The 25,893-nt window shown below is 39.2% G+C and overlaps 1 protein-coding gene across 8 annotated transcripts in view; it reads left to right on the forward strand.

Annotated features, from left to right (window-relative positions):
* NRIP1 (nuclear receptor interacting protein 1) overlaps window positions 1-25,661 on the forward strand; it is a 72,926-nt gene extending 47,265 nt beyond the window's left edge. For 6 of the 8 annotated variants that reach the window (XM_021532371.3, XM_021532369.3, XM_021532375.3 and 3 more), the window contains 2 exons: window positions 2,752-2,800; window positions 16,837-25,661. In XM_021532371.3, coding sequence (XP_021388046.1) covers window positions 17,193-20,681 — 3,489 coding nt within the window. In that variant the 5' untranslated portion in view covers window positions 2,752-2,800; window positions 16,837-17,192 and the 3' untranslated portion in view covers window positions 20,682-25,661. The remainder of the gene's footprint in view (window positions 1-2,751; window positions 2,801-16,836) is intronic. The other 2 variants (XM_021532370.3, XM_021532378.3) reach the window with 1 other exon arrangement.
* The last annotated feature ends 232 nt before the right edge of the window (window positions 25,662-25,893 follow it).

Genomic DNA, 25,893 nt, shown 5'->3' on the forward strand with positions numbered 1-25,893 from the left:
AATAAGTTGCATTCAGTGCATGCTTTATATTTTATGTGTGGAAGTGAATTGCAAGAATGGTTTAAAATCTGTTAATTTTTGTTTTGGAATCTTACCCCACATGCCCCCATATAAGTGGAGCTTTTGGTCTTGCATGGTGATGGATACGCAGTAATTTACTGTTTTTTCTCCTCCTTTCTGTCCCTCCTGTTTTTCAGCAACAGATTGGAGTCAAGATGTTTTAGAGCTTCCAGTCCTTCCTCTTGTTCCTTTGGTCAAAATCACTGTAAAAATAGTCTAGACCCATGAAAATTTTGGGCTTTCCCTCCATATGCATTGTGACAAAGTTTACTGCAGTTCAGTGGAAATGCTTCCTACAACATGGTAGAGAAATACAGCTGTTGTTTTGGGAACCATGCTACCTAGAATTTCACCTCTGGAGGCAAATTGATTATAATGATTTACAGTGTGCAGCATCCTACCTTAACCTGTTTCTGCTTGTCATTTTTTTACAGTTTAGAGCTCCATGCTGGTCAGGCAGCTTGAATGGTCTCACAATCTTTCCTGGCGTTGATACTTTCTTCCTCTTTTATACTTTTTCCCTACATGTTTCTGCTTCGTTATCTCTGCATCTCATCTCAGTTTGTAAGCACTTGGGGGTCGTAGTCAGAATTTACAGGAATATAAAACATTTTACAACAGTAATTATGCCAAATGTCAAGCACAGACAGACTCGCTCTCATAAACCTGGCAGCATATAAAGAAGGCAAGTGGAATTTGCATCCTGGTAGGGTATTCTTGGTCAGTCAATCTGTTCAAAGTGCTACAAGCAAGCTCTGGTTTGCATGATTTAATAGAGAGATACGAGGCGACTTCGGAAGCAAGGATTACGTTTTATTTGCAGTAAAACAGAATTCAGACATAGACCCAGTAAATCAAACCACTCTGGGTTGACATGGAGAAGTTATGTTCAAAAAAAATGGAAACTTAGAGTATTAAGCCTGCTGTTTGAGCTGGGAAGGTTGTTTCACAAAGGCAGCTGGGACACAGAAAGCTTCCTTGTTTCATTGGAGGGGGTCTGGGTTTACGCTTAGCCAGTCCCTGGGACAGGTGCTCCCTCAGCCTTCACCTTGCTCCTCAAAAGTTTCCTCATTCTTGTCATTGATGTGGTCGTGGTTAAAAGTAAGTAAATAGTTACGGTCTCTCTGAAAAGAAGTATCTCTTTTCTTTCCTAGGAGCAATATTTTTTCACTTTCTGGTCTTTCTTGCCTCTGTGCCCTCTGAAGTGATAGCAGATTGCATCAGGGTAGGGGTATTGTCATTGTACCAGCTGGAGAAGTGAAAGAGCTTTCACTGGACTTTTTAAAAGTAACAGCTCAGGAGAAGGGGAGCCCTTTGATGCCGTATTTTAGCCCTTCTACATTATATTTTAGGCCTTTTGTACCCTTTTCTTCCTATCATTAGTCTTTGTGTTCTGTTGATCTTTTAGGGTATATCATTCTTTATTTCCCTTCCAATCATATGTAGTCAAAGAAAGGTTAAAACTGTTATTACAGCAGTACTTATTGTTGTACTGCAAAACCAATAAATGCATTTTTTTTTTCTGTAAGAGGAAGAGAAAACATACTTATTTTGGAGGCCAGTATTGCTCTAGGGCTTCATTTAATTGCTGTCCAGCTGAACTTGTCAGCATCTCACAGGTGCAGATGTATTTATTTTAAACTTCATATAGACTATGATGACGAAAAGGGAACAAACAAGTCTGTGAGGAAGGGCAACCAACATATATCATCTGTGTTTTGGCTTGTGGTCTTGCAGGAGGTATTTTGGTGGATTTTGATTAATTTTTGCTCTGGTAATTTACTGCTGGAGGAGAGGAAGAAGTACCCTCCAGAGTGTAGATGATCTTCGCCTGGGGAGCAGTGCAGAAGCGTAATGGAATTTCCTGTGTGAGAGGTGCCTGAGTATTATAGTAGAAATGAGTGTTTGTGGAAACAAAAGGGCAAGGAAAAAGGACACAATAAGTGGTTAGGTTATGTGGATAGAAATGAAAGTTATTAATGTTCGTAGAATTCAGATGAAAAATTTTCAACTTAATCTAGAGCAAGAGAAAAACAATTGAAAAGTTGAAATAAAGGGTTATATGAACAGTGTCTTCAGGGGAGAGATTAAAATAATATATGTGTTTTGTGTAGTGTGGAATGGTCTTTGGATGTCGTTAATGCCACACAAGTGTGGGTTGTGGAAGTGGGGAGCTGGGGGAAGATTGAATGAGGGTAATGATGAGAGCAGGAGAAAATGAGTAAGATTTGAGAGAAGCAGAATGCAGTGCCATGGGTGTGTTGTGTATTCCTGGTTTGTTTCTGGTGGTTCGTTTGGAGCTTTTTTTTTTTTGTCATAATGGGTAAATGGATAGCGGGAATAAATGGATAGTGTTAGAATAAAGGTAATCTTCCAGTGACAGCTTTTTTTACAATGTGGGTAGTATTAACCAGGCAAGGAGAGCTATCTCTCTCTTGGTAGGTTACCATTATCAGCTTGCTCAGCTCAGTTTCATTTGTCAAGTTCGGATACTCTCACAAATCAACCACAAGTGTAACCAGCTTTTGGGGAAAACTTTATATTAATCTGTTCATACCCTGTTAAGAAGTAAGACAGGCTTCCTTTTGTGAGCTGATACTTAACAAAATTACTTTCCTGTTACTGTAGAAATATAATTATTTTCCACCATAAGTTTCTACATCCTGATTATAATGTATTTATTTTTGGCAGGGAGGAGTGAAAACCAGATTCACAAAGATCCTGCATTGACATTTGAAAGGTATGAGTTTCTGCCCTGAATTTGAAAAGTTTATTAACCTGTATTTTTTTCTCACCCCAGACACAGAGTGGTAACTTTGTCTCATTCACACTAGCTTTGGTCCTTATCCCTCTTAGGAATTCCCAGTCAGAAGATGATTCATTGCACATCCCTGTATAGTCCTGATCTCATTCTCCTGACATTGCTAACTGGGGTGCTGAGGTAACAATCTGCTAAGTTTCCTGAGAGGCTGAAGACATGCTTACCTTCCCACCAGCACTTCTGCCTTTTTCTCAACAAAAGGATTTGAAATTGTACGCTTTTAAGAGCATTAAGTCCCTTTGAGAAAATGTTTTGGGTTGTGGGTTTTTTATGGGGTTTTTTTCCCCTCTGGTATTCCTTTGTTGCCCTCTTTGGCTTGTACCTCCCTTTCCAATATGATTTGCTTCAGCATTTATTTGGTGTTTGGGAGTTGTTTGTGATTCAGTAAGATTCTGCAGGTGCTCCAAGTCTTAACTGCTATTGAATGAAATCACATTTGATTCATTTGAGTTCTTTTGGACTCACACACTGATGAAATTGAGCAACAGAATTTGAACAAAACCATCCTTCTTCAGCAAGATTATGTATAAACTGAAAAAGAGAAGAAACAAAAAAAGTGTTTTAGTAATAATGCAGACAGTCAGTGAAATTTCCCTTCAGATTTTTGACAAGGCCTTACTATATATTGGTTTAGAAAACACTGGCATTATTGATGCTACATTGAGCTGGGAAATGACTCTTCCAGTTACACCAAAGAAAGATGGTTTTATACAACACAAAGAACATGAGTTGTGACCTGTCAGTCATGTCCAAATCCCTGCTATGGCAGGGTAAACTGGAAATAAAACATAGTTGATCAGCTGAATTGACAGAGTGTGGTTGTAGATAATAACTATCAGATAATGACTTTACACTACATCATACATGGTTTGAGCTACCTTGGTGCAGTTTCACCTGGTTATTTGCTAGATTCTTGACTTTTAGGTTTTTTGTTATGACAGCTTCCCCCACTCTCACCACATTCTTTCAGTAGTCATTAAGTGAATAGATTAAAACTGTAATTCTGAGATATTTCCCCCAGGGCTGAGACAAGATTTGCAGAGAGAATTCACCACCTACCTCCCACTGCCTTTCATTGTTACAAATTTCATTTGATGATGAATCAATATCTGACTTCCAGCATGTGGGAGACCAAATCACCTGCAATGGTTGCTTTGTGTTGAACAACTTGAGGAATGGGAACACTGGAATAACTCGTGTTGCACATCTTGGAAATCCTATGCTGTGTCCTGAATGATAGAAGAACAGTTTAAATGTTATCTAGTTTGCTTTTAGTAGTTCATGATGCTTAAACTGGTGATGTGTTACTGGGTTTTAGCATGGTAGATACCCCTTTGTCCTATGCATATGTCTACAACTTTAATATTTTTTGAATCATTTTGATGCCTTCCTCATGCACAGATCTGCATGTGTGCATAACCTTGCCATTATTTTATTGGCCTATTAAAATTCATAGGTGTACTTACGTCAGGGAAAATAAGTAAAAAGGAAGTACAAAGTTCAAGAACTTACCACTACATCAATATGGTGCTTTAAGATTTTTAGAAACTTACTTGACATTTCACACATGTAAATATAATAATTTCACACATGTAAATATAATAATGAACAATGTTTTTTATAAAAAATAAGTAAAAAATGTACCTTTACAGAATTGGGGATTGATAGCCATCTAGTTCTTTAACATAATCCATTGTTGTGGACTGTTGTTGACCAGTAAATTGACCAGAAGTACTTTTTGCTAGCTGTCATATGTATTGTTGTTACTGTATTGGCTGGTTATTTGCTCTTGTTTGTCATTACCCTCTTTTGAAAGATAGCACCCTTGAATTGCTTTACATTTGGATCACTGTGTGGAAAGATGCCTGTTCCAGCTCTCCAAAGAGGAATGGATAAGAACTGGATTGCAGATATTTTTTATATAGTATCACAGCCAAACCCACCAATGGCTACTGACAGCAGCCTGCACATCCCTGCTGCTCAATAAGTGGGGGATTTAATCCAAAGTTCAGGATAAGCAGAAACCTCTTGCTTCTTCAGGTTATGTGTGTAAAGAGTGTGAGCTTGTACTTAAAAGGAAAAAAACCAAACTCACAATGGCTGCTGACTTGTTTTATCAAAGGTTTGGTTGTGAAGATTAAAGAAGGTTTTTATAGTGTAAGCTTGACAGAAGACTTGCCATGACACTGAATGAACAGTTACTCACTGTAATGCAGCTCAGTTAAAGCAAAGGCTTTTTCATGTGTTTGTAAACTTACAAAAAAGCTGTGTGACTCCAAATAAATTTGCTGTAGGGTTTCAAATGTTGGGCAGCTGTACTGCTGATGTGTTTCCTAAAATGTTTTTAGTTATGAAATGTCCTATATACATGTTTTCATGTGTGCTTGGTTCTCAGAGTAAGCTGTTGATTTGTGGATATGGAAGGAACTGCTGGTGTGTTGTAATCATTGCCTGATTTACTTTATATTATTTTTCCCTTTGTAACTATTCAATGCAGTGAGAAGCATTATCAGCTTTTCACAAAGTAGGAAGGATAGAAATTCCTCTTGGGGAAAAAAATTAACCAACCTCCCCTTTTCTTCCATGAAAGTGCTTACAAAAGGGGGACTAAGGAAGAGCAGAATTGTATTGCCCTGGGGTCTGCAACTTAAATCAATTTGATCTTAAACCAGTGACTGTTTTAAGGTCTGATGAATCACTATCAGAGTTAAAAGCATCTATACCACACTGCTGAGAAGCCGGCATCCCAGGCTTCAGGAGTGATTTGTATCTGGCCCTAGTAGCTCAGGCAATACTATTAGTTTAAAAGGGTTACAACCTAATTCTTGTGAAGGATATTTTCAAAAAGGGGACAAATTTTTAAACTTTTTTTTCCATCTTTTTTTTTTTATTATTATTTGAGGCTTTTCCATCAGTAGCTGAGACAACCCAGTCATACAGGTAGAGAGCTGCAAATGTGCTACCTTTACAAAAATGGAGGGAAATCAGTGAACAAATGTTAAATAGCTGAAACAAGATGCAGGAGGGTATGTGATGGCATGAAGGTTTTACTAGCAATGTCCAAGATGCCCACATACTAGTGAGTTCTGCAGGTCACCCCAAATGACCAGTAAAAGCTTTAATATTTTTAACACAGGCAGTCCTAGTTATAGACATATCTCTCTGTCTAAATATAAATTGCTCCCACTCATGTCCAGACTTACATCAGAGCAGTGCTGGTGTTGAAAGTGGGGGTTAAGAATTGAGAGTACAAGCCACGCTATTCTTTAAATTACTGCCTATTACAATGAGCATATAAACTTTGTGGCAGCAGTGCAGCTTTGAATGCCAGTGTGTCACCCAAGAAACTTCTTCCTCGTGTTTGGACATCAGGAGGGTGCATGTGGCAGACGTGACCTGTAAGCTGAATACTCTCCTGCATGTGTTTAAAGCTTTGAGAATGTATCAGTGCGTGGATGGATGGATAGATCAGTAAATGACTTTCATTGCTGACTATTTTCAGCAGCTGAGTTTTAATGAGTCTTTCAACTGTTGCTACTGTGTTTAATCTGCTCACTTACTCGGCGTTCAGCATTAGAGGCTTTCTAGGAGGTAAATGTTGTCCTGATTACAGAAGAGGTTAGTTTGATTGTGTTCTGCACAGACCTTGAGGTTTTTTTGTTAATTGAGAAATATATGCTGTGCACACAGATAATTAGGATAAATAAGCAAGTGTTGTGCTTGGAAGTACACATCCAAATATGCAATTGTTATATATGATAAGCGTCTTGAACTGCTACAAATTAAAACCTGAGGTCCTGATTCTTTAGCACTCATTTTGCTATGTGTTTGAGTGGGTTTTCCTTTTAGATTTGTAATTTAATGTATATTAGCAATGGCTGAATAGAGTGAAAAGGATGGCAAAAAGTGTCTTCCTTTTCATTTAACATAAGAGCTTTTCCTTAGTTTATTTCCTGTGCTGCCTAATAGCTCTTACCAAAATAAATAAGGTTAGAGCAGCTGATCTTAAATGTAGGGAATACTTAAAACATGTAAGGTACCAATGGGAAGAAAATGAAGTGTAGTGGTATTTCTGGTAAGTATACTAAAAAAAAAGATACGTACAGAAGCTTTGATCAAATGCCAGCTCTTACATCAGTCCTCTTTGTAATCTTTCTTGCTGATCTGTGACCTTGACCTTGTGTTTGTGTTTGTATGTCAAATCTATTTTAGGGATGGACAAACTAAGTTCAGTTTAATAGGATTTATATTCCAGCTTCACAGGATATCTTAGTAAAATATAAAAATTAAAATATTTGGGTCAGTTAAATTTTCAATTGTCTTTTAAGATTTCAGTGGGTTTGAAGACATTGACGTTGTTGTTCTTGGGAGATGGTTCTTACAAAGACATCTTTAGCTCACCAATAAACTCTTCTAAATTCAGCATGGACCTTCTGCCTGGAGGTTGCCTTTTCCCTTCAAGCACCTCACCAGTAGCTCTGCTTTTGTTTGGCATTGAGTGAGGCTCCACAGTAAAAGTAGTCCCTGCCCTGTCCTGCCTCATGCCACTTCTAATCCTGTGTTACCATAAGGAGAACTGCACAAACACCTGGCAGGATCATTGGGGGCTCTTTGGACTGTGACAAGGTCCTCAGTCTGGGCTTGCCTTGTGCCATGTGTACTCAGCAGATTCTTGAGCACAGCCCTTATTTAAAACATAAGCAAACAGAGTTGGTTGGTGTAACACTGGCACTTTGGGCATGTGGGTCCATAAAGCCTTAGTGAGGTTGTTGGTTTCATGGGCATTGTGAAATAGGGTCCCAAGTTAGCTAATACTTATGTGCAAGTATGGAGTAATGGATTTATTTTTAACAGGTCTTTTATTTCTGGGGTAATGTTCTTTTATGTAGGAAATCGCACGCTTTCTTCAGAAAATCAGTCACACATCTATCTTAACTTTGTTTTATACTTTTTAATTTGGCATCAACATCTTTTTTAACTTGACAGTAATGGAAGAAGCAATAATAATAAGTAGCTTTTTTTTGTTTTTGCTATTGCAGTTGTTTTCTCCATGAAGAACTCATTAAAAACTGATACAAAATGTTTCCTTTCCACAAATTTTTGATGGCATATTATTTTAAAATGCATGGCACCATTATCAGCATACATTTTGAGAATTATTTAGAAGAATAAGTTCTTACAGTAAGGAATAGTTAAACACTTGCTCTTATCCACTGTCCACTGGTTTTGCTATGCCTTTGTGGCAGTAAATGTTATTTTCCCTGGTTTTGAATTAAGTTAGTATTTTAATTGTTCTCATTTGACTCGTGGCTAGAGGTGAGGTCCTGTTCTTTATGTGTGACAGTCAGATGATCTCCTCTGTATACATCTATATGACTTCAAGTCCTTTTAATATTTTACTTAGGGATTTATGTTGTGAATGTTTTTAGATTAACTCTGGCATCATAAGGACTCTTTGTCCTTTTGTCTTTACAGGATGTTATGAGCCCTTTCTCCCAAGGTTTCATTAAAGCTGGTTCTTACATTTTATCTTGAATTTTTGCTTAGCTTTATTGCTGTTTTGGGGAGAGGAAAAAAAAAAGATATTTTTTTAATTTGAACTGAGCTAGTAGAGACCATCTTGCTAATGGAGATTTTTCCTTTCCCATTTAAATGTAGGTATATGAACCTTTTCTGTGTTCACAACAACCTTTGTAAACATCGTCCACAATAAGCTGAAATCTCCTATTACAACAGAAGCTGTAGTGTCTCCTCTAGCTGTAGTGTAGTGATTTGATCGCAAATCATCAGGGTCTCCAAAATGGATTTATGGGAGTTTTTCCTATAGCTGAATGCTATGTGACTGTGATCCTGTATTTCACCTTGCCTGGAATTCCTGTGTATTTGTGTTCAGCTAGCTGAAATCTATTCTGTTGAGAAGTCTACAAAGTGACTTTCATTCATAACCATCAGATGCTTCGTCCCAAGTGAAACACAGCTATTACTGTCAATAAAATACTTTTTTATTGCATTACTTTTTAGTCTTTTGTTGCACTCTGACATCTGAAACCCTTTCTTGGTTAAAATAACATAAAGTGACTTAACATATGCCAAACCACCTAACGTAGTTATTCCAAGAAATACACTGTTTTAGTGCTGCTATCAGTAAATGCCTGTATCTTTAGATCCCTCCAACAAGCAGGTCAGAGTTGTGTGGAAATGCATTATCTGCATGCATTGATCATAACTCAAAAGCATTGCCCAGGAAAGGACATTGATTTCTTCAGTGAATATTAATCACACTTTATTCCTGGGGAGTTGATGTAGGGTTAAATGCATAATCAGTGATTTGGTTTTGTAGGTGTCAGAGGGAAAGGAAATCTGTTCAAGTTTCCTTTTAATTGCTTGTTTATAGGCAAGTGGTTTACCGAACAGTGGAAAGGTGCATCCTCTGTCCATTCTGTTGTATATCGTCCTCCTCTGTTCTGAAAACAAGTCTTTATATAGATTTTTGTATGTTTTTTGCTCTTGGTCTCTTGAATAAGAAGACTCAATTAACCAGAAGCCTTTCTGCTCACTGTATTTCTGAGTTTGGATCAACACCTTTTCCCACGTTAGTTGGGATTCAGTGGTACAAGCTATTTCTGGATCCGTGTCCTTAATGGATGTGCAATGGGGGTGTAACTTCTCTGCATTAGCTTTTAGTTTCTGCCCTTTTTGTTTTCAGCAACAGAAGACCATTGAGCAGTAACTAATGGGACAAGTTTAGGTGTCAAATATTTGCTTCCTTCACAGGTGGTGCTTGTAAGTTGAATGCCTGTTCTTCCTCATTCCTTGCGATTAGCAAAGATTTGGCAGAGAGTGTTTCTAAGTTCATGCCTGGAGTGTTAGCAGACCTTAATCAGCAACTGAGCTTGAAAACGTCCTTTAGAGTGCTATTAAAGAACAAAATAGAAATATTCCAAAATACAAATATTAGTATTTGTAAGAACAGATATATATACGCATGAGTCTGGGTAAGGAATTGACTGAAATGTCTGTGAAACACCAGGTGAATCATAAGTCATACAAACAGCATGGGGTAATCTGTGTCTAGCAGTGATTATTTTTGTGATGCTCTGATGTTATATTTGTTAGAATAAGAAATACTTTCTAAGGTAGGCTGAGCTATTGTTTGAAGTGTGTCCAGACTTTCCACCAGGAGGTTTTGACGTGCAAGCCACATTTGGATGAAGCTGTGTATGGTGCTTAAGTGTATTTGTAAACCTTGGAGAGATGCTACTAAGGCTTTCACAAACTCAGTTTTCATGGCAGTTGTCTGCTCCCCATTTCCTCCTTCCCATGTGCTTAATCTCTTTTGGGGCTTTCATTAGTTTTGGGAATATGTTGGATGAGGGCTTCTTTTTATTTCTCAGGTAGGGTTTCAGTTGGTTGTTTTGGCTTTTTGTTAGGGCTTTTTATTTAATTTTCAGTATCTTTCCCACTCCTTACTGGTAGCTTCATGAAGCAAGATACAAAAACACAAGTCACATGTAACTTGGGGAGAAATGTCTGCCTGTGGCCTTCTTCAAGCTGTGCACCATGATCTAGAAGATGTGGCTGGGATGGGTTGAGAGCCAGCATTAGATGAGTCTCATGGGTGTAGCCAACAGTGCTCAGAATTTGGGTTTTCTACGGGGCAACACATAGCCACAGAGTTTGAGGTGTTCTGAGTTGCGTGTCTCCCTTGGCAGGGGGTGCAGCCTCATCTGCCACCTCCCCAAGCAGCCCTCTGCGTGGGTATGGAAATCTCCTTGACATTTCCACACCTCATTTCAGCACACGCTGGAAATGTCCTGCTCCCCCTTCATATATATTACGTACTATCCCAAAGCTCCTCGTTGTCGTCATGGGCTGAGTGAGGCACAGATTCCCGGACTGGAGAATCCCATGTGAAATCTGAGGAGTGGAGGGACACTTGAGATGGGGTGACTGAATCTTCCTTTCCACACCCCAAATGGAATGTGTAGGAACAGCCTCCCCTTCCTTATGTGCCTCTGGCGCTGCTATTAACAACAAGAGTTGTGGAAGAGTCATCGCCATTTACATTTTAGTGGTCTCTTAATAGCTGAGTAAATCTAAATAGTCTCTACCATGAGAACAGTTGGGGTTTTTTCTTCCACATGCAGTTGTTGGGTCGCTAACATTTCAGTCCAGTGGTCTGTCAGGTCTTAGAGGAAAAACTGTGTCTGTGCTCTTGGTTTTGTGTTTCTGTCAGTTTTGTGTGACTTAAAGACTTCTCAGTTACTCAGGATTTGTGTGCTTTCGTAAAACGAAGATTTACATCCTTTTGAACTGTTTCATCATCTGTAACAGAATTGGTTTGCTCTAGTATGTTTCAAAATCCTATTATTGAAACTACTAAAATAAATCTGAAGGTTTTGATCAGGCTGGTTTGGGTCTGATCCCTTCTACACACCCCGTCCCACTGCTGCCCCATCCCATAGTGAAGAAAACACCTCTTCCTGTTGTCTAAAACTTAAAGTCGGGTCGGGGCTGGGTTTGGCAGCACACAGCTTAACAAAACACAGCGGAAAAGGCTTTTCCATCGCCGTGCTCCTGCAGAGCTTGGCCGTGAAGCCGTGGCTGCTGCTAATCCTGCATGATCCAAGGGGGTGTTTGACAGAGGGAGGGTGCTGCCGTGTGCTCCGTGCCAGCCTGGAGGGAACAGCCCCGGCTCGGGATGGGGAATGCCAGCTCTGCTGGGCTCAGAGTCTCGGGAGCCTCTGCAGAATTCCTGGCAGCAGCTGGAGCTTCTCATATGCCCTCGGATACGCTATCCTTTCCATGTTTAAAATGTCTTTTGGAGTCAGTCAGCAGGCCTAGGAGGAGTGAATAATGTGCCAAGCTCCTGGGAAGAAGCTTATTTTTGCTTTCTCAAACTGATACCCTAGAGTTAGTTGTAGGAAAAGAGCCTGATTTATTTTATTTAAATGAATTAGTTGTAAAAAAAAGGCTTCTAGATTCCCAAGTTCTTTTGAGTGCAGCTGTGGTAGAATTAACCCACTTACTGCTGAGTTTCTCTCCCCCATCTGATAATTTCTGCCTTTCTTTTTCTCTCTTTAATTTTTTTTTTTCTTTTTTGTCTTTTTCCAAATTACATTTGCAAAGGGAACCTTCAAAATGTCTTGGCTGCCTGAATCAAAACTGTGAAGAGGTCTCAGCTGCTCCATTCATCTGAACAGATTTCTGACACAAATAAAGCGTGGATTTCAGAAAGCAAAGCACTTAAACACTTGATTCTCTTAAAGCACGTGCTTAAGTACCATTGAAGTACCTGCTCCTGTGTGCAGCTCTGTGCATTTGGTGCCGGGGTTGTTGATCAGGGCTGTTTTGCTGCTCAGAACCTTTGCAACAAGAGCCAAGTGAAGACTGAAGTGCTTTTACCAGCACTCTGAAAGCATCCTTCCTGCTGAAATCAAAGGTGTGCAAATTGAGCTTAATAACAAAATAATTCGGAGACAGCAAGTCTCATTACCCCTACTCATTCTTAGTTCACTGCAAGGTTCTGCTGCAATTCCCAGTGCATCTAGGAATTTTTTTTTGAGATCCTAATTTCATTGTGCAAGCAGCCATAATGATGGAGAATCACTTTAAAATCCTGTTTTTTAGATACTTACTCATTGCTGCTACTGGAGCTGCTGAGTAACATACGGCCTTTAATATATTTATCCTCAATTGTCTTTCTGAAGTTCCCATCTATTATGACTCCATCTGGGAAAACAGGGTACAGAGAAGTAAAACCAGAAGTCAGACAGCCTGTCTGCAGCACAGTGAGTAATTGGACCCCTGGATCCCAAGCTGCCACTGTAATCACTGTACTGCATTCCTCAAATCTGTAATAATTAAAATGACAGTCTGAGCCATTGGCTGATGTGGTGGGCTGGAGCCTTTACACTTGGGAATATGAGAATGGGAAGTCAGTGAAGCTAGTAAGAGGCTTTTTCTGACTCTTCCAGTAGTTGCTAAGCATTAGACCACCAAATTTATTAAATAACTGAAGATTTTTATTTCACAGACCAGTTTGATTTTTATCTTTACAAAGGCATGTTTTGATTCATCTCGACTTAAAAATGGAACATAAAATTGCTATAGGAGTTTAATAGTCATGAAAGAACTCTGAAATGTAGTTAATAAAAGTGTTTTATCTGTGTGAACATTTACTAATCTCAACCTCTATTAATCATTCTAACAATGTGCATGAGTTTGGGTAATGTGTCTTCTAATAAACGTTCATGTGGGCAATCTGCTAGCCATTGCCAGTTTCCTAAATGAATACCTTAATGGTTTCTGTAAGATATTTTTTCCTGTGATCTTCAGTTTATACTGCAGAAAAAGACACCTTGATAATACCAAGTTTTTTGAATTACCTAATAGATTATGTAACCCTCATACTCAAATAATGTTAGTCTAGTGTGTGGGTTTCTGTTCCATTTAGCAAAAGGATTTAACTGCAAACAGTTAAGTTATTGGAAAAATGTCTTACAAATATGGTTTTGCTAGTTAAATTGTGAACTTCTAGAAGTTCTTAAATAGCAGGTAATATCTATTGGGTGGACTAAAAGTCTGCTGTTTGTTTAGAGTATCACGTTTGCAGTTGAGGTTTTCATTAATTCAAAGAATTCATTAAAAATCAAAAACAAATATTCAGGAACAAAAAGCAATTGTTGCACTTTAGCATATTAGAAGCTGTGTTCTCAGATTGCATTATCTTTTGCAGCAGTAATACATGGTAAGCAAATGATCTTAAAGTTTGTTGTTATTTTTTATATTTTAAAATCTTTGTGGTGGATAAATATATTTGTAGTTTGCAAACAAAGAAAAACTTCAACAACTGCAAAAGTGGAATTAATTTTCAGGACATATTAAGTTCAGTAAACATCTTAATATTCCTTTATTTTCCCTATACTGCCTACAGTTTCTCCTTAGGCACATTTTTAAAGGCTGAAGAACTGATTTCTCTTGGTGTGCTTCATGTGGGGAGTGTCAGCATTTGTGCTTTGGGTTGTGCTGCTACTTTAGTTTTGTGTAGGTAAACATGGCTTAATAAACTGTAATTGGTTGGTGCTCCTGGAGGTTCTGCACAGCAGTGGGGTTTTTTATTTCTCATGGTACAAAAGTCTGAGAGAAGATCGTAGAAGTGACAAAAAAAGAGTGCAATTAGAGTAGTTGTGGTCAGGAAAGCACATGAACTTAACAATTTATTTTGTCATAGTAATTAAATATAATATTCAGGTAAAGCAGCGTAGATCTTAGCAGTTGCTGTATGACTTCTCCTTTCTCTTTTCTGCCTTTTCTTTTAACTTTCTTTTCTCTTTCCTTAGGACTGCTCTGTTAATTTCTTAAATATTTAATTTAAAGAAAAAATATTAACATTTCGGTGGGTCCTGGGACATTCTTTTGTACAGTTTGTATGTATTTAGAAGGTAGCTGAATGGTTGCCTTAGTGTCCTGCTGAATATTAATTTCCAAAGCTGGTATGGATTTGGCACCTCTGATGGACATTGTCATGTGAGAATTTAACACTGTAATATCTGTTACAGCACTAAATCAAAAGAAGTTTTTTAAAAGGATTGATGATGTCCTGTTCTAATGTGTTAAGTGCTTTCCAGATTTCATTATCTTTAAAGAGGCTTCTTTGCAGCAACCTGATTTCATTAAATTTATCAGTATTTCCCTAGCACTGGGTAATTAAAATTAAATAAAAAAATGAAAAAGATGGCAAAACACTTCTTAGAATAGTTATTGTGTATAAACTGTACTGGCTACAAGTGTCATCCCCTGCAAGAGGCTTTTGGAGTACCTGAGGGATTTGCATAAATCTTTGTGTTGTCTTTTTTGAATTACCCAAAGGCGTAGTGACTAAAACTGTACTGAATATTGCCTTAATGGTGCATTTGTTTGGGACTATATCTTAAAGGTGTCCTGTAAGCCTTGCTTTTACCAGATAGTCAGAAATCCTGACACAATTTCAATTGTATTGTCTTAAATGCAATACTTTTGGAAGCAGGAAAAATATATTCTCCAGATAAAGTGTGTTCCCAAATATTTGAGGAAATTAGTCTAATTGTATTGCTGTTACTGCTGCTGGATATTTGATGTTTTCATTGGAAGCCGTGTTTTAGGTTGGTTGTTTTTTTTTTTTAGGGATTTGTTATTTGTGATTTTTATTCTGTTTTTGAGTTGAAACTCTGTAAAAGCCCACTCAGAGGTACAGAGGTTTTTGAAGGAACAGTAAGATGATTAGTAATTTTCAGTTAGCTGAATTCCACATTTAAGTTATTTCATGTTTGAAGGAACAGTGTGGCTTCCACAGGTAATTCTGTAAATGCTAGTTAATGTATTTCTGAGAGAAGTACTGAGACCTCAATAATAGCTAAAACCTTTGCATTTTATATTTAAATGCATGGATATACACATTTACACAACAATGCATTGCTGGTTAGATTTTTTGTTTGGATTTGGTTTTGTCTTTTTTTTTTTTTTTTTTTTTAAGGTAGCTCAACTTTTAGAGTTTTTCTAGATGACTTAAAACCAAGTAAGGGAATATTTGCCCAGGGAGATTAAGGATGGTTAACATTACAGCTATTTAATAGTTCTTATTCTTTACATTTTTAAGATCTGATTATTTTCTGACTTCTAGTTGCCTGTAGGTTTTGAATTAAAAGCTTGCCTCTGGGAAATCAATCATAAATTATTCATTCACTTTAAGGAGACAAGGATTTCATCTATGTACATTCCTTTTAAACTTGTAAATACAAATTTTCAATGGAGTTTTAGCCCATGAAAGCAAATTACAGATCTCAGTATGCAGAAGGACACTTACCTTTGCTCATGTTGAGTATTTATGCTGGTTTAGTAGTGAGTGAGTGAAGGAAGGTGCATGTGTGGTGTAATGGTCTCACTGCTGAGGTGTGGTCACTGAAATGTTGATGCTGCCATTGACCAGCCCAGTAAGTGAAACTGAAGAGATTAATCCAGCACAAGCACCATTGCTGTGCATTTTAAAACAGCTTTTTCTTCCACACTGCCCCATCCAAGGAGGTATTTAGTAGAGATATTATACACTCTTGAAGAATAACAAGACTTCAGGGAAGAACTGGTTTGGTTTTGCCATCGTGTATTTTATGTACAGAAAAAACTCAAAGGTGAAAATCCTCCAGGGAAGGGAGGATATTGATGCCAGGATTTGTGTTGCATCAAGAGCATAAGCAACCTCTTCCCCACTCTTATCACATGATTGTTCTAATAGCTTGTGGTGTTTGGGTGTTGTAAGAAGAATAGATTTCACCCCTGTTGTGTTACCATACTGGATTTTGCATTGGTGCATAGGCCTGGGCAGCACTAACAACTTTGTTTCTACTTTCAGCAATATCATCCACCTGCCAAACAGAAATGTACTCATATATATGATGCTGTCTATTCTGTTATTTGAGAACTTATGCAATGTGAAACTAAACATTAACTTTAGGTCTGCATTTTCCTGTTAGTTCAATTTAAGAGTGTTAGGCTGCATGTTCTGTGTATTTACATTTACAGAAGAAAAGCTTATGTAACTGTGAAGTAAAATTCAATGGATTTTTTAAAAACTGTTTAGAGTGATATAAGATTTTCCTGTCAGGTTTGCTATTCCTTATATTTAGCTGCAGACTAGTGAAATTTAGTGAAGGCTTGTAGTAGCTGTGCTTGTGATAAGCTTAATTTTTGTGTAAAACTTCATCTCAGAATTGTTTTCATAATGTTTTTTTTTAAATTGGATGCCATGTATTTTGTCCTTTATTTGATTTTTAGTTTCTTCTGGAATGCATGTGTTTATGTATCATATATCTCTGCCTAAGACAATGCGTGGGGGGGTTAAGTTTGGAGGCTTTTTTTAAGGAAAAATGTCTCTATATCTTAATCCTAAATATTTTCTTTCTCTTGTGTTTTTGACTTAGGAATTTTATGTGCTTGGTGGAGATGGAAAAGGAAGAAAAGCAAGCTGGCCTCCTGAAGAAAGAAGGCAGCAAATATTTAATGGAACTTCTTTTCTGTGAAACCATGTTTTGAGTGTTCCTCCTCGACATTGTCCAAAATATCCTAGTATCAGCTGATTGCTATGATTGGAAACCTGGCTCATCAAACAGTGTACACTGGGAGAAGCCTGCTTAGGATAATAAATTTTCTTTTGTTTCTGAAAGTCTCTAAGAAAGCACTGTAGACATCTACCTGTTATTAACTCTGCATCTTGATTGAGCAAAACTAGTCTTTGAAGTGAACAGAAACAGAGCCTTTTTGGAAACTTGTATTGAACATGACTCATGGAGAAGAGCTTGGCTCTGAGATGCACCAGGATTCTGTTGTTCTAACTTACCTAGAGGGATTACTAATGCATCAAGCAGCAGGAGGCTCAGGTACTGCAGTTGACAAAAAGTCCACTGGGCATAGTGGGGAGGATCAAAACTTTAAGATTTCAGGAAATATATTTCCCAGCTGCCAGAGTAATGGTCCCGTTCTTAACACAAGTACGTATCGGGGATCTGGCATGCTGCACCTCAAAAAAGCAAGACTGTTGCAGTCTTCAGAAGACTGGAATGCAGCAAAGAGAAGGCGGTTGTCTGATTCCATTGTGGATTTAGATGGAAAAAAGGAAGCTTTGTTGGCTGGCATGGTTGAAAATGTGCCTAAAGGCAAACAGGATAGCACATTACTTGCCTCTTTGCTTCAGTCATTCAGCTCTAGGCTGCAGAGTGTTGCTCTGTCACAGCAGATTAGACAGAGTCTTAAGGAGCAAGGGTATTCTCTTAGCCATGATTCTTTACAAGTGGAGAAAGATTTAAGGTGCTACGGTGTTGCATCCAGCCACCTGAAGACTCTGCTGAAGAAGAGCAAAGCAAAAGATCAGAAGCTGGACAGCAGCCTGCCTGACATCACTAAGAACCTGCCCAAGGAGAGGTTTATAGAATCTCCTCATGCAGTGCAGAGCAGCCCTAAGGTGATGAATGAGCCCCTGTCGTGTGCTGCAAGATTACAAGCTGTTGCAAGCATGGTAGAGAAACGATCCAGTCCTGCTGCTTCGCCCAAGCCCAGCGTAGCGTGCAGCCAGCTGGCTTTGCTCCTTTCCAGTGAAGCCCACTTGCAGCAGTACTCCAGGGAACATGCTTTAAAAGCACAAAATGCCAATCAGATTGCAAGCGAGAGACTTGCAGCAATGGCCAGGCTACAGGAGAGTGCTCAGAAGGACATGGGCCAGTTTGGTTTGGCCAAGGGAATGACAAGCCATCTCAATGGTCAAGCAGGATCATCCCCCAAAACAGCTGCTAGCAAAGGCAATATGGCACCGTTTCAGAGTTCGGTGGGAATCGTGCACTCGCCTCCCAAAACTGTGGGATACAAAAGCACTGTGGAAAGGAGTAACCTGAAAACCTCTCCCAGCAACAGTTTGCTCTTGCATCTGCTGAAAAGCCAGAATACCACCAAGCACGTCAAAGGGTGTGAGCAGAGTGAGAGAGCCAGCATTTTTGAAGACAGCAGCACACCAACAACTGTTGATGAGTATTCAGACAACAATCCCAGTTTTACAGAAGACAGCAGTGATGATGAAAGCTCCCATTCTAACTGTCTTCCTATAGACCTATCCTTTAAACAGAGGACAGATAAACCAGATGCAGGTCCACCTGCATCACTGGATAACCTGACTCAGTCCTTGCTTCGTAACTGGGATCCAAAAGTTTCCTGTCCAGAGAACAAGGAAGAGAAAGACACTCCGAAAACTTCTAAGCTGAATCCCCACCAAAAAGTAACACTGCTTCAGCTGTTACTTGGGCATAAGAGTGAAGAGCAGGTAGACAAGAGTAACGATCCTCAGGGACCACACAGTACAGCTGATGTGGCAAAATTCACTGTACAGACTGGGAAAAGGACTCCTGTTACCGACAGTCCCAGTGCCAACCGAATGACTCCGTTAAGCACTCCCCCCTTGCTGGCTTCTACAAAAGCAGACTCTCCCATCAATCTCTCACACCAGTCGCTGGCTGTCAAGCGAAGCTCGCCACCCTATGCCTGCAGCATCCAGACAGACAGACTGATGAATTCTGCATCTAAACATTTGATAGACCTGTCCAAAAGCAAAGAAATTCAAGGAGCTAAGCTGAGCAGGACCGATAGTCCCCAGAACCCCTCGGCATTCAGCGCCAGCAAGCTGCTGCAGAACCTGGCTCAGTGTGGCATGCAGAGTTCCATGTCGAGTGAGGAACAAAGAGCTAGCAAACAGCTGCTGGCAGGGAACATGGATAAACCTGTGGGCTTGATTGATAGATTGAACAGCCCTCTGCTTACGAATAAATTGAGTATGCATGAAGAAAATAACAAACTATTCAGTTGTCAGCCCTCACCCTCTGAACAAGGACTTCCAGGTTCGGAAATAGAAAATCTCCTTGAAAGGCGCACTGTCCTTCAGCTGCTTCTGGGAACTCCCAATAAAGGTAAAAGTGAAAAGAAAGAGAGGATGCTTTTAAGAGATGAAAGTTCTCAAGAACAGACAGACAAGGCTTTGAATGAGCAAATATTGACGGTGAAAATAAAAACTGAACCATCTGACGAATCAAATGTTCCTTATAATTCAAATGCACAACAAGTAAGAGAATGCAAGGGTAACAAATTCCAAGGGTTTGCTCATTCACTGCAGAGAAACACAGCTGCTTCTCCAGCATCCGAGGAGGTGAAATCTGAGCCTATTTCACCTCAAGATTTCTCTTTTTCCAAAAATGGCCTGCTAAGTAGGTTGCTGAGACAGAATCAAGACAATTACCCTGCAGATGAGCTGGACAGGAGTCACAGAAACAACGAGCTGACACACCTTGAATCCAAGAGTCTTTGCACAGTACCGAAGAAGAGGAAGCTTCATGCTGAGCCTTTGGAAAGCCCATTAAAAAAGATGAAAAGTAATGTGTCTGATGCTGGAAACAATCACGCTTCTCCTACCGAGGCACTGTATGGGCCTTTGCTTAACCAGCAAGAACTGAAATTCAGCAGAAGTGATGCTGAATTTAAATATGCTGCAAGTCATGGTTCAAATAGTGAAACTGAAAACAGGAGCTGGTCTAGAGATAGTAAAGGCTTTAATGTGTTGAAACAGCTGCTTCTCTCTGAAAACTGTGAGAGAGATCTGTCACAACATAGGAATAACATACTAACAGAGGGCAAGAAAAAAGGAAACAAAACCAGTGCAACAATCAATAAACCTGAATTCACCATTTCTTCAGTAAGATCATTGGTGGGAAGCCCCGTGCAGCAGAACAATTGTGTAGATCACAGAACATTTCAGTATCCTGTAGCAGTAAAAAGTCCGGCCAGCTCCCCCTTCCCTGAACATCTGGGGAGTACAGTGTCCAGGCTGGAGTCCGACCAGTTCAGCATGTGTTCCGTGCCCAGTGAGAAGGGCCCCATCAGATGGGTGATCACGGGCGTGGACAAGAATGATTATGAGAAAGACTCTCCAAGACTGACCAAAACCAATCCAATATTGTACTACATGTTACAGAAAGGTGGCAGCTCTGTCAGCAGCCAAGAAGCACACGACAAAGAAATTTGGAATGAACCTTCATTTACTGAGAGTTCAACTCGTGTTACAATCAAAGAGGAGTTGACATCTGACACAGAGCTTAAAACTCCTTTTAGTAACTTAAGAAGCCCTTACAACAGCCATATGGGGAGTAACACCTCCCATCAGCATGGTGGTGTGAATGGAGAAGTGCATGGACTTCTGGAAAAAGTGCGAACAATCAAAAAAGAGCCAGAATAAACTGCAGCCTCCTCAGTGAGTTTACAATCAGCGGTTTTGAATCTTTGTTAAAAAAAAAAAAAAAAAGAAAAAAAAGAAAAAAAGAAAAATGAGTATGAACTTCACTACTGTATAAATTGAGCATGATTTTAAAAAAAAGCATGGTCTAATTGAAGCGTTTTCATTTGATAAACTTTTTATTTTTCTGGTGATGTTATTTAAAATACATGTAGATAAAATTTGCTTTACAGTAGATTGTCACAAGGAAACTAGAAGGGTTGTAATTTGTAAAAGACATTCTGTATGTATCCAATTAAGTTATGACTACTCTTTGATCAGAGTCTTATTTGGATCTGCAAGCTTTTGGTATCACATAAAGTGTAAGCGTACAGCCTAGGTGGTGGTAATGCTGCGTTTCCTCCCTCCCTGTAAAATAATCCTTATTTTTTTGAAGCCTGAGCATAGAGACAGTGTACTTTTTTTTTTCTTGAATGTTTTAATATGTTTTGTGAAATTTTAAGAATAACTTTTAAGAAGTGGAGCAGTCCGTCCAAGGTATTAGCTCGTCATATTGGAAAACCTGCGTCAGTGTTAATAATTGAAGTGCACTGAAATGTATTTTTTAGTGCTTCCAAAATTTATATTGTTATTTTTAAATCTTGTTTGTGGTCCTGCCAGAATAGTGGTGTAAAATATATTTTTCTTCCTTGCCCTGCTCTCAACAAATGCCTTCCTCAGAATTCTTAGCCATAGTTATGAGTTACTAGTTAGAATTAAGAGGTTTTTCTAGGTTTTTATAAAAAAGGCAGATTTTCATAGGCCATGCAAGTACTGCATGAGTCCTTTTGTCGGCACATTCCTGTCACTTTCCTGCCTAAAAGGGGAAAGCCAAAATGCCTCTTGGAGTAGTGTGATTGAGAAGGCTTAGTTACATCTATTCAGTGGGGAAAATGCTGGAAAGCTTGTGAAGGGGATGAGCAGAATTATGTGTTCAGCACCATCCTGCTTCCCTGTGGAAGAATAGCAACTGCACTAAAGCAGCACATCAGACTTCCACTCAAAGATGGAATAGGATTTTAATGAAAAATGTGTTGGCCTCTTCCTACAACCAGGGAAAAGAATCTATAATCTGCCAATATTTATTGCTCTCTGAACAGCTGATACATGGTTTAATGCACTGCCCTTTCACTGCAGAAAATCTGGCTTTAGAATAATTTTCCAGGTAGCACTGAGGATAAAACTGTGGTTTTGTCATGTTCTGTAATGGATAGTGGGATATATCTGAGAAATCCTTCCCTGCCCTTTTCCTCAATCCCCACCTGTGCTGTGATTTGTAACATCTGGCAATATCAGCCTGAGATGGGAGGAACTGAAAATTGCAGTCAGAGCTGAGACATCTTAAAAGAATTGCTGGCTGGGGAAGAGTCGCGTGGCTCTGCTTTCCCGTTAGCACTGTCAGTGTTAACTCCATTTGCAGCCCTTATTTCTCTGGGGGCAGGAAGAGGACAAAATCCAGTTCCTCTAAATTATATGACATATTGGCAAGCAGAAGTTTTGCTGGACTTTTTACTCCCCTTAAAAAAAAAAAAAAAAATTCTCTGTGGCTTCTTGATTTCACTGGTAATCCTCTCTGCCATCAGCAAGCAGCTAAGCCATTGTCTTGCACAAATAATGAAAGCCTCACTCTGGTTTTATTTTGTCTGTTTTCTCCATTGCAAGCCAAAGACATGACAAAACTGCTGTTTGTGTCCATCCCATGTCTGCATAGCAGACATGAGTGATGGGGCATTTTGCTCTTTTCCATCTGGTTTGGTTTCAGAGATCCTTATCCCAGACTCCTGGCTTGCTGAGACAGAGCAAGCTGTCATCCCCCCCTTGTCCCTGTCCCCAGCCCAAGATCAGTTCCTCCTCTTTCCAGTGCAATTCCTACTGAAAGGGATTTCTTCTGTCTGACCGCTGGAAAATGCACCACTATTCTATTTTGCCTCCCTCTGGGGGATACCTTTCTTTAGGGAACACAAATATTTGGCAGTATCTGGTATAAAACATTCCCCCTGGTTTTTATGAGAAATAACAGAGCAATTTAAAGATATATTTTTATGTTACTTTGGTGAAGCATAATATATTAATGGGCTGTACAAAGAAGATTTATATTTTAAAACCTTCACACAAATCTAATATCATTTTAAATGTCATTGTCTGAAGTATAATATAAAAATAAAATTTTGTTTGTCTTTAATATTGCATTTATAAGTAGCCCAATGACAATTCAGATGTCTCATAGAATAATCATTAATGAGATAAAGTATATTTTGGATTGACAGTGGAACTGAATTCTTTTTATATGAGTCAACCCAGCAGAAATATTAAAAAGATGGTATTTGTTCCATCCATTAAATGTCTTTTAAAGTCTTAATTGATTATTTTTCTTGAAACAATGTGTATATAGGTAGCAAATATATACAGTATAGAATAATAGATGGTCCCCAGACTAAATACGGGGTTATAATTTGCTTAAAGAGCTCCACAGGAAAATACAGCATGAGAGGATGTGGAATTATCTGGCTGAAAAAACTTCTCCAAAGCTAAGTTGAGATGAGGAGTGGGGAAGAGATTCTAACCCTAAAAAAAAATAATACTGGAATCGAGCAATGCGCTGACCTTTGTATTTATTCTAGGGTATTCTATTGTTATAATATATACTTTTGAACATTTAGTTTTGAAAGTTTTGTAAAACAGTTAAGTTAAAATGTTAACAGTTTAACCAGTTAAGGATTTAGCTTTCTTTTTAGTTGATGCTAACAGAAGGGTATTGCCATTCTCACAGACGTCAGTAAACTCTAATATACAAGAATTTAAGTTTGGGACTTGGTGTTCATGGAAGAATCTTATCTCTTGTAGACATTGCACTCTCAAACAGCAGGTAACAAGGCTGAGGCCCTTGAGAGAGGGCAGGACGTGCCAAGGGAATGCTCAGTCAGCTGCTAAGTGGGCAGCTGCCCCCTCCTCTATGGAATTCTCCAGTATCACTGGTGTTACCCCCTCCCAGGGAAGAGAGGTCTTCTTTGAATCTGCCCCCTCCACATTTACAGCATTGACACCTTAGGACCAAAGGCTCTTTAAATTATTTTTTGTCTTGTAGCATGGGTGAGTAAAAAGGAGTTGCTGTTTTTATCCTCGGGGACTTTTCCACCAGAAAAGAGGGATGTGGGAGCTGGGTTTGTTGTCCCAGGAGGGACTGGTAGGGCTGGCCACGTTTTCCCAAGCAGCTCTAAGATCCCTGATTTCCACCAGTCCCTGTAGATTAATTGGGCATCTCTTGAGTAGCCCTTGGTACTCTCAGCACCTCCTGTTTCCTCTAGGCCCTTAGACTAGATTTGAAGCAAAATGGGGTCTTGGCAGATCTTGGCAGCAGCAGCTGTACAGGCAGAGCAGTGCAGGATCAGTGGGTGCTGGTGTGTGATCCCACCATCGAAGGAGCAGGGAGGGAGGGGAGAGCACATCCCAGTTCCAGCCAGCAGAGCCTGCTGGGGGGAAGCTGCCAGCAGCTCTCAGACCCGTGAGGAAGTGAGGTGGGGAATTGTCTCTATGCCACACTAGGAGTGCAATTGCAGCCTGAACTTTAACCTGAATTAACTCCGGCCCCACTCAGCTGGGAAGGGCTGGGCTGCAGCAGTTGCGTTGTGGAGACCCCGGTGCCTTGCTCGAGGGGGTGTCACCAGTGCCTGGTGGCACGCCCAAAGCCGCTGGATTTGGGGATTGACTCGGAACTGCCACGCAGATGCTCCTTTGCTTTCCAGAGGGAAGTGTCTGGGACTCATATCCAGGTTTCTAGTGTCTCCTCTGCCAAAGCTTGAGGAGGAGGTGGTGGGTGACGCTTGATCACAGAATCCAAAGTGGAGAGCTGGAGGGCTTCTCTACTGATACCGCATAGCTGGGCAGCTCAGTTTGAGAAGTTTATATGAGATCAAAAAGGGAATTCAGCCATAACTTTTACTTTTCGTAGCCATTTGCTCTTAGTGATGTTTTTAAATCTTTAATTTACAAATGTTTTTAAAAGAAAGAAATGAGTGGTTTAAATTTTCCCTGTTAAATGTTGGTGAAAGTATTACAGCTCTCATTGACGTCAGTGACATGATATTACCAGTTTGTTCTCTGCCACATCTTACAGAGGAGTAAACTGGTAAGTATATATTATATATATATTTATATATAATGTAAATATGTTGACTTGTTACGCCTATAATATGTTGAAATTGGTTTTTAAAAGGTGATGTAAATAGTGGTTTCCTTAATGAAAAATACATATTTTGTATTGTTCTAATGCAAAGGAAAAAAACCTTTTAATCTTTTTTGTTATGTATATTCCATGTATAAGTGTAAATATGATCACATAGGTTTAAAAACTTTTGCATGTATGTATACAGTTGCAAGTCTGGAAGAATGTATAGAAAAATTCTTTTATTTAAAGTTGTGATTAACTGCTGCATGAAAAGTGCATGGGGGACCCTGTGCATCTGTGCGTTGGCAAAAAAAAAAAGTCTTAACAAGTCAGGTCAGTTCAAAACACAACAGTATTCCACTTCTGGACATGACTTCTGCTGTGGTATTTTAGCTTTGTGAAAGAATGTGCTTCAATTCAAAAGGGTCTGGAAAAAAAAATGCAAACCTACTTTTAAAACATGAAGTGCTCATACAACTATAATAAGTCATGCAAGTTCAGGACTCCATTTTGCGTAATTGAAATATTGTACCTGGACTATTCCATCCCTGTAAAACAAAGGAGTATTGATTTTCATTGCCATACATAAGAATTCGGGATTTTACCACAACCAGTTTTATTGTGATGTGTCTTCAGTAATTTAACTGGTCTCATTTTTTTTATTAGAAATTAATTTCCTCATGTGATGTCACAAAACTGTACATACTGCAGTGTGAAGTTTTTTTAAATCTTTCAGTGTTTACTTCCTGCAGAAGATTTGAATAAATGAGAAAAATGCATTGTCTTGATGGTTTTTAAATCTGCTTTATTTCATGTGTACTTTGTGTTACTGGAGTGTTAGTGGGCTCTTTGCATCAGTGCTGTTGATGCAAATTCTGACTGCAAAAGTACCTCAAGGAACTTAGGCACACACAGCCTTCAGCAAGGCTATTGACTGGAAGCTGAGTGTTGTGGAGCTGGAAATGAAGCAATCTAAATCAGATTAGCAGCTTTACTTCACAAAGCTCTGTA

This window comes from Lonchura striata, chromosome 2, assembly GCF_046129695.1.
Source record: "Lonchura striata isolate bLonStr1 chromosome 2, bLonStr1.mat, whole genome shotgun sequence".
Classification (NCBI taxonomy): Eukaryota; Metazoa; Chordata; class Aves; order Passeriformes; family Estrildidae; genus Lonchura; species Lonchura striata.